This window comes from Echinops telfairi, unplaced genomic scaffold (genome assembly GCF_000313985.2).
Source record: "Echinops telfairi isolate 266 unplaced genomic scaffold, ASM31398v2 ScPeMD7_7468;HRSCAF=8506_0, whole genome shotgun sequence".
Taxonomy (NCBI): Eukaryota; Metazoa; Chordata; class Mammalia; order Afrosoricida; family Tenrecidae; genus Echinops; species Echinops telfairi.
The window spans coordinates 62,664,926-62,674,050 of record NW_022111369.1 but is presented as its reverse complement, the minus strand read 5'-3'; the positions used below and the strand labels follow the sequence as shown (position 1 = coordinate 62,674,050).

Sequence of the window (9,125 nt, the reverse complement as noted above, 5' to 3'; positions counted from 1 at the left end):
TGCTTTACACAATTGATGTATGTATGGATTGTGATAAGAATCGTATGAGCCCCTAATAAAGATGATTAAAAACAAACAAACAAAAAGTTGCCTTTGAGATTCAGTTTACATATGGCATTAAGCAAGGCAACTAATGTAATTTAAATAGGGTTAAGCTTGACAATAAAAGCATCAACATGGTCCACATTTACTAGATATTTCTTTCTTAACATTGCTGGCTTATATTTGAATTTAAGCCATAGACAAATGGAGAGCCCAAGTTTTATATCATCTTTTATTGAAAAATTAAGAAATGTGATCAATTGAACTAAAACTCTCCCCTAATGGATCTCCTTGTAAAAACATTGTTTTGAGCATTATATTCTTTTGCCCATTTGCTAACTGACATTAGCCCCGATCAAAGGAAAGTCCAACGCACGGTCACTTATTCTTCACAGAGGAGGAAATGCACAAACCAGTCAGGGGGGAGGGGAGCCTGAGAAGGGAAACCACATTGGCCTGGGTGCCAGTAACTTACTTTTGCTTTAGTGACGATTTGGGGTTTCTGCTGGTGGAGAAGGGCATGGTCAAGAATTCACATACACTGTAGAATAATCTGATCGTCCCTGATCTTCAGGACTTCCTCTTTGGGGAAAGCACTACACACCTCAGGTATCCACCGCCATGGGCTCATGGCTTCTAACAGCTGAACATGATCTGCCTTTCAGATAACACCATCCAGTCGGTTTTCTGTTGCTGCTGCTGCTGTTCTGTGCAGAAGCGGTAAGTCTACTTCAGAGGGCACCTTCTTGCAAATGGGTTCATCTGGAAGTTCTTCATCTTCCCTTGGTCTTCGCCATGCCTTTCTGTGTGTGCAGTTACCTGGGCCTGGGTGGGAAGCCTTCTCCTGTGCTTTCCCTGCTGAATTCCCGTCCATGTCGATCAACATTCTAACCAGGGCCCACAAGTGTTGGTCCCAATATAATGGAAGAAAAAATACAGAGCATGAACATGTTCATAGACGAAGGGGCTTCCAAAAGTGTATTGAGGGGGCAGGGGAGAAATAGTTCATTTTTTGTTTATTCCATGTTCCATGGAATTTTTGAAGCCTCCTTATAAAAAGTTTTATTTTTTTAAATCCAGCGAACTGGGAACAATAGAGACAATCTCCCTGTGATACACTTTAAACCTAGCAAGAGCCAATCCTCTGAGCTCACCTTTCATGGAAATGGAAAAGTGGCAGAAGGTGAGGGGTATTGTAAGATCAGTGCCCTACTTCAAACCCGTCAGATTGAGACTAACATGTCAACGATTGCACAAAAGCAAAGAGAAGACCATAAGGGACACTAGAGGACTGGATAGACAACCAACTGAACACGATTACCGAGAGAATGTGGACACAGGCTGATAAAGGCAATTAATGACACTCAACAATTTGTGTGGCAATTTGTCAAAGGCCAGTCTAACTTGCTATAAGTTCCCCCCCACAAAATATTCAATAAAAAATTTTAATGGGTCTAAGTCAAATGTCAGGTTTTATCTGGTCCCATGTGACTTGGGTTCCTATTTAAGGTTTATTTCATTTATACTGTTTCTATGTCTGTGTTCCACTTGGTAATTTTGACTATTCAAGGGCAGAATCCTGTCTTATGCATGTGAAGCTCTCTCCAAAGCTATCATGTGTCTTACACATTTGTGGCCAATAAGTGATCATAGAAGAATTAAATCCAAGGTGTGCTGCTGATGACCCACTGTCATTGAGTTGATTCCAACCCAGAGAGACTCCACAGGGCAGAGTAGAACTGTCCCCCCTGGGGTTTCCAAGGCTGAACATCTATATGGGAGCAGACAAGAGCAGGTAGACTGGTCTTTCTCTCAAAGAGCAGCTGACCTTTCGAATAGCAGTCCAACCTGTAACACCTTACACCACCAAAGCTTCTTACTATGATGGTAGTCACAGCTAGTATGTAATGATAGTTACAGCTAATATGTAGCAATTGGCTTTCCGATACTATGCTTAGAGGTTTATTTTGCTAACTCATATAACTCTCAAAACATCTTATTACCTTAAAATGATTCTCACTTTATAGATTAGGAAACAGGCTGAAAGAGGTTCCATTGCCTACCCAAGGCCACACTATGAAACGGCGGAGCTGAATTCAAATGCCCTTTTCTTAATCTCATCTTCTTTTAGCAGTGCTGTTGTTGTTAGCTGTGGTTGGTCCTCATGTTGACCCGACACACAAGGGACTGAACTTTTATTAGGCCCTGCACGATGCTCATGATCAGAGGCAAATTGGACCATTGTCATTTATGTTTTCATTGACTGTGTCAAAGGTAGATTGGCTAGGCCTTTCCTCCTCTTTTTTCTCTGTCTGAAAGCTCTTAGGCCTGTTCCGCATCATAACAACACACAAGCCTCATGGGTGGTGGCGGCATATGAGGTGCATTGACTGGGAATTGAAACCATACCTCCCACATCCCCAAACTGAAACCAAAGTCACTACCATGGAGACTGTTCTGATTCATAGCAGCCCTATAAGATAGACTAGAATTGCCCCTTGGGTTTCCAAGACTAACTCTTTATGGGAGTAGAAATCTCATCTTTCTTCCAAAGATCAGCTGGTGGTTTCAAACTACTAATGTTATGGTTAGCAGGCCATTATATGATCCACTACACAACCAAGGCTCTCTCATCTCCTGAGAGCAAGGCAATAATTCTGTCACAGAACTGCTAATGCCTCCTCACTTATAACAATCCCAAACACACCAAACCGCTTGCCATGACGTTGATTCTGACTCATAGCGACCTTCCAGGGCAGAGCAGAACCGCACCTTTGGATTTCTGAGGCTGCAAATCTCTTAAGAGAGCAGGGAGCTTCCTCTTCTCCTGGAAAGTATCTGGTGTGTCTGAAAAGCTGAGCTGGCAGCTAGCAGCCCAATAAAGAGCCAGCCCATGACACCTCCAGGGGCCACTGCTTAATAGAAATCATTACATGCAGTGACACCTGGGAAATCATAAGCATGCTGCAGAACATAGAGAAACTTAGTCTTTTACCATCGTGATCATGATTCTGTGCCACTGTTATAGACCGAACTCTGTACCGGACCTATGATATAGGCTTTCTTTATTTTATTTTGTAGACAGTCTATACGCTGTTATCACTTCACACTTCCAGGTAGGGAAACTGAAGTTCTGAGAACTAGCAACTTGCCCAAAGAGACAGAGTGAAGAAGCCTTGTCAATCAAAGTGTAGCTGGAACAGGCGATCAAACTCAGTAAACATGAGACTGTAAGGGGGCAGGGAAATCACACGAGTGGAAACGTAACAGCCAGAGTGGAAAGACTAAGTCGAATGGCCACACCTGGTGAAGACTGCAGCCAACGTCGCTGCACAATTTGTGTAGTAATTGTCTATGCACACTCACTCACTACTATTGAGTCAAGGGCAGGGTTGAACTGTCTCGGTGAGTTCCAAGACTGTATCGCCACAGGAGAAGAACATAGAAAGCCCCCTCTGCCTCCCCAGTAATTGTCAAAGGGGACCCTAAACTGCTGTGAAAGTCTTCACTGGAAACAGTAGAATGTCATCTTTTTAAAAAAGGTAATTGGAAAGAGAGCCTGGTAGGCTTCCCTTCCCCCACTAGTTCTGTGATAATTGAGGAGATGTTTAGATCAGCATTATACCAATATTCCCTTGTGACCTGTTGCTTTCAGTGTCAGAGAAGCGAGAACGCAGATGAGCCCCAGCAAAGATGAAGAACGCTCTGGAAAATACGCACCACGTCACAGGCCCCGGCTCCTCGAGCTGCCAAGTAAGAAGAAAGTGAGTGTCCCGGGATGGGGGTGGGGGGGTGGAGGGGAAGGCTGTCTTTTAGGGTCTATGCTGCAGGAGGATCTGCTTGTGGCTGGGTCCAGAGGCGAGTATGTGCTTGTCACGTAGTGAGCGCTCCACGAATACTCACGGAATCAATGTCCTCGAGGAGGATGAGCACGGAGCAGGTAAAAAGCGCCTTCTCTGCTCTCTTCAAAGACGTGACTTGAAGCTGGAAATGGGAGAGAAATGTCTTCCAGTTTGCCTGGCGGTTTGAGGCCAGCATTTACTTTCATTTCCGTGTGGGGAGACATTACGTTCTTAGGAAGTGTGGTAAAAACCAAATGCAAGCTTACAGCAGATCAAAGAGAACAGCAGTTCTTCCCCCCAGAGAGAACGAACACTCTTTAAGAGGAAGCAAGACTATGAAGGGGCAGCTCGCCCTTAAAGAACAGCGACAGGAAAAGAGCCAGTGTCATGCTGGGAGAGAACCTGGGATCTCAAAGGGTCCTGACGATAAGCGTCGTCTCTGAGTATCTTGGGGCTCTCTGGAGCAGCAGAACCAGGGACACATAGAAGAGATTGTATGGAGGGGCTTCTAAAAATTCATGGGAACATGGAAGACTATTTCCCCACATAATTTTTGAAGCCCCCTTTGGTCTATGATACATATGTATGTATATGTGCATGTAATATGTGTATCTATACACAGAGAGAGAGTCTATAGGTCAGGTGGCAGGCTGGAGACTTGAGCAGCCTTGCTTCCTGAGATCCTGCGGCCAGGTGCTGGAAAGAGTGCCAAGCAGAGAGAGGGAGTCTTTCCACCATGTATGGTTAGGGTCAGCAGGTGAAATGCACGTTGAGGAAACTCGCTTTTCAACGGAATAATAGATTACGTTATGTCAGATTACTGTGGAACATCTAGTCTAGTACTGGGCCCCGTAGACAAGTCGACACCCCAATGAGCCATCCCGGTGTGCTGATGCATTCAGAAGGTCACTCACTTCCTGCATGTGTCTCACCCCGGCCTCTTTCTTGGTGCAGCGAGAAGGGAGAAGTGAGGCCGTTGGCAAACCTGCTGCACAGGTGTTTTGTTCTTAGTAGAATAATAGTCAATCAACTTTGTGGTTTGGGGCAGTCCAACAGGAGTCACGGGCAGCCGTCCAAACGCAAGCCACTGCCTCCCCTGCCTGTCTCCGAGGGAGCTGAAGAGATGATCCAGGTGAAGGCACTTTATGACTTCCTGCCCAGAGAATCCTGTGATTTAGCTTTAACGAGAGCAGAAGAATACTTGATATTGGAGAAGTATACACCACACTGGTGGAAGGCAAGAGACCAGCAGGGGTAAGCTTGGTGGGTTTATCCTTTCAAATTCTGGCTTTTTTAGCTCTTAAAGACTCTTAAACATGAAGAAGACTATTTATTGGTTCATGTTATCCTGGTTTATAACTCTTTTCATGAAATAGAACCTGCCCACGCACCCCTGACCCACCCCACCTGCTCCCTTCAGTTTGTGGGAACATCACCGCACAGTGAGTTCCGGCTGAAATGACTTCACAGCCAGCCAGTCTCACTTACTACTGTTTGGGCAAGTTCCCTCAGCCTCTGTGAGTGCGTGTTGCTTAACTTGTAAAACGAGAATGCGAATCTCTACCATCTAAGTTCTTGTTCTGATAGCTGTGCTCGCTATTTGGGAATTGGTCTGATTGTGCTGTTTACGATCTAAGAGAAGAACAGAGAGAGTGTGTGTTTTGCTTGTTATTGTGTTTTCGTGACAACTGGTCTTAGGGGAAAATACTGTAATAGCTGCTGAGTTAAGCTAGAAAAAAAGAAAAGACCTTGGGGGTGCAGGTAGATTTCATTATGTGTTAAATATTGTAGATTACCAGTGCCTCCCACCACTCATCCGTCAGTGTGTTTGGACAGAGGTGCCCTGTGTGTTGCTGTTGTAAGATAATGTAGCAATAGACTCATCTTACGTATCACAAGAGTTCGAGAGGGTGCAATCCACAAGATAAAACTTATATACAAAAGAGACAGACAAAAAGTTGGGGCATGGAGGTCTCTGCAGCAAGACGCTACCGAGAACCCAGAGCTTTATTAGAGGTGAGCTTATATACTCCTGGGAGCAGGTAGCCAGCATGCTCAGCCAGCATTTACACAAAGGCAGTTTAGTTCTAAGGCATACAAAGAAACATTAACACTTCAACCAAGTTAATCATAGACAGGAGGGGAGGATGAGGATGGGGACCTGAAGAAACTGAGAACCTTGCAGGTGGCTGCTGTTTGCAGCCTTTGCCAGGGAACAAGGACAGTGTCCATTTTATCTCAAATGGAAAGACAGACCAACATTGCTTCAATCAGCTCCCCAAGATGAACTATTCTCATCCTTCCACGACATTGGGCCATGTTGTGGAAGGATGATAATAAGGAAATAAGGAAATATGTTGCTTCTGTCCCATTTGCCCAAGGAATTAACAGCTTTCTCCCCACAGCTGTGATGCCTGGTAACTGGTATTTTTGCCAAGTGACCAGGCTAAGACATGTAGCAGATGAGGACCTGGTGATGTAGTTCAGAAAACCCTGACTAATGACAACATTACAAATAGCAGTGGACCACTGACTGATACAATGCTTGAGAATAAGCCCCTGAGGTTGGGACACCCTCAAAAAATGACGAGGGAAGAGCCACCTCCTCAAACTAGAATCAACCTGAATAGCATGGATCGAGTAGAGCTGGCAAGACCTTCCTTTGGTACAATCCTTGTGGGAAGAAACAGCTGCAAACATCTATTAATATGTAGAACCTGGAATGTACAGAGAATGAATCTAGGAAAATTGGAAGTTATCAAAAATGAAATGGAGTGCATCAGGACTGATATCTTAGAAATTAGTGAGCTTAAATAGACTGATGTTGGACATTTTGAATTGAATAGTCATATTGTCCATTATGAGCACTGGTAGTATAGTGGGTTATGAGTGGTTCTACTAACCTTAAGGTCATAAGTTTGATTCCACCACCACTCCAAAGGATAAAGATGAGGCCTTCTACTCCCATGAAGAGTTACAGTTTCCAAAACCCACGGGGGCAGTTCTACTCTGTCTTATAGGGTTGTTATGAGTCAGAATCAATTAATTGATTGCAGTGAATTTGTTTTTTTGAGTTGCCAGAAATGACAAATTGTAGACGAATAACATCACATTGATCATAAAAAGAGCCGATGGCATAGTGGTTACAAGTTGTGCTGTGATCCAAAAGGTTGGCAGTCTGAAACCACCAGTAGCTCTTGGGAGAAAGATGGGACTTTCTACTAAATAAAGTAAAGTCTTAGAAATTCGTGAGGCAGTTCTACTGTCCTATGGGGTCTCTCGGCATCAGCATCAACTCCATGGCACTGGTTGCCATTGCCCTTGCAATCCCCAAAACAAAATGAAAACCCAAACCATTTCATGTTCTGTCCTGAAATGCAGTGCCATCCGTGAGAGGGTAATATCCATAGGCCTATAAGAAGACAAGTTAATATGACTGTTCTTCACACTTACACACCAAGCACGAATACCCGAGATGGAGAAATTGAAGATTTTTGCCATCTTCTGTACTGAAATGGATCAAGCATGCAATTAAGATTGATTGATAAGTACTGGTGATTGGGAAATTAAAAACACAGAGGAAGGAAGGATCAGTAGTCAAAAAATATGGCCTTGGTGATTGAAATTATCCTGGAGATTGCAGATAGAATTTTGTAGTAGCGTTTTCCAACAGCAAAGGTGGTAACCGTACACGTGGAACTCACCAGCTAGCATACATAGGAATAAAATCCACTGCATCTAGGAAAAGAGGCCATGGAGAAGCTCAAAAAGTCATGACAAGGCCAGGGCCTATTGTGGAACAGGCCATCAATTGCTCATCTCCAATTTCAAGCAGAAGCTAAAGGAAAATAAACTTGTGTATACCCCAGAAAAGAATATAAAACAAGACCTATTGTTGCTGATATCAGATGAATATTGACTAAAGAAGCCATTACCCAAAAGGGAGCTTACATATGCTTTATTTCTTATGCAAAGGCTGTGTGGATCATTTGATTTCTTGAGTGCTACTTCCATGGGTGTTGATTGTAGATCCAAGTAAAATAAAATCCTGGATAACATCACTATTTTATCCATTAATTTTGATGTTGCTTGTGGTCCAATTGTGAAAATATTTTTGTGTGTGGATCATCATGAAGTATGGATAACTTTACAAAGAATAGGAATTCCACAACGCTTAATTATGCTCATGCAGAACTTGTATTTAGATCAAAAGGCAGTTGTTTAAACTGGACAAGAGGAAGCTGCATGGGTTAAAGCATGGAAAGGGATGTATCAGAGTTGTGGCCTTTTACCATACTTATTCAATCTGTTGGTTGAGCAAATAACTCAAGAAACTGGACTATGCTAAGAAGGATATGGCATCAAGTAGATCCTAACTTCTTGGGCATACGCAGATGATACAACATTGCTTGCTGAAAGCAAAGAGTGCTTGAAGCACTCAACTGATGAAGATCAAAAATTACGTACAGCTCTCAGTACGGATTACACCTCAACATAAAATCTTCACAACTGGACCACAAGCAGCATTCAAATAAATGGATACATTAGTGATGTTATCGAGGATTTTATTTTACGTGGGTCTACAATCAACACCCATGGAAGTAGCACTCAAGAAATCAAATGATATAATTCGTCGGGTGAAACAGTGGCAAAAGACCTCTTTAAAGATGGAGTGCATGTCACAGCATCTGTATTTTATTTTACTTACGCATTTTTCTGAACTTTGCTTTTCTCACTCAACCATGTGTCTGAGTGATCTTTTTATAATTCCAAATCTTGGTAAGAGTGTAGGGAGAGAGAAGTCTTTTCCCTAACTGGAAAATTACATTTCCAGTTTATAAATTGTCATGTTCTCCTTGGAGGATAATTTGCTGTGTTCACTGAAATATGCATTTATTTGATGGTGCAACAATTTCACTGCTTGGTATCTTAGAGAAATACTCATTCTTGTGCACAAAAGGGCATGTGTCAAGGTTGTTTTGTCTGTTTGTTTGAGTTGATTGAATGACAGATGGGAAAAGTGTGTCTTTACAATAGTTTTTTTCACTCCCATAGGAAAAGTCAGGCTAAACAAATTATGGAATATATAGAGCAGTGTTTCCCAAAGTGGGCACTACACTCCCGGGGTTGCTGAAATCCCACAGGATGCTACACTTTATCCTGGATTAGGCTAAGCACACCAGGTTTTAGTTTTTAACTTAAAAAATTTTTAATAAATCATTTTATTGGGGGCTCTTACAG

General features: G+C 42.9%; 1 protein-coding gene across 1 annotated transcript in view; it reads left to right on the top strand.

The window, feature by feature from the left end:
- Positions 1-691: 691 nt before the first annotated feature.
- Positions 692-9,125, top strand: part of TXK (TXK tyrosine kinase) — a 65,672-nt gene continuing 57,238 nt past the window's right edge. Inside the window, exons 1-3 of the mRNA XM_004706274.1 lie at positions 692-762; positions 3,704-3,806; positions 4,933-5,138. Coding sequence (XP_004706331.1) covers positions 692-762; positions 3,704-3,806; positions 4,933-5,138 — 380 coding nt within the window. The remainder of the gene's footprint in view (positions 763-3,703; positions 3,807-4,932; positions 5,139-9,125) is intronic.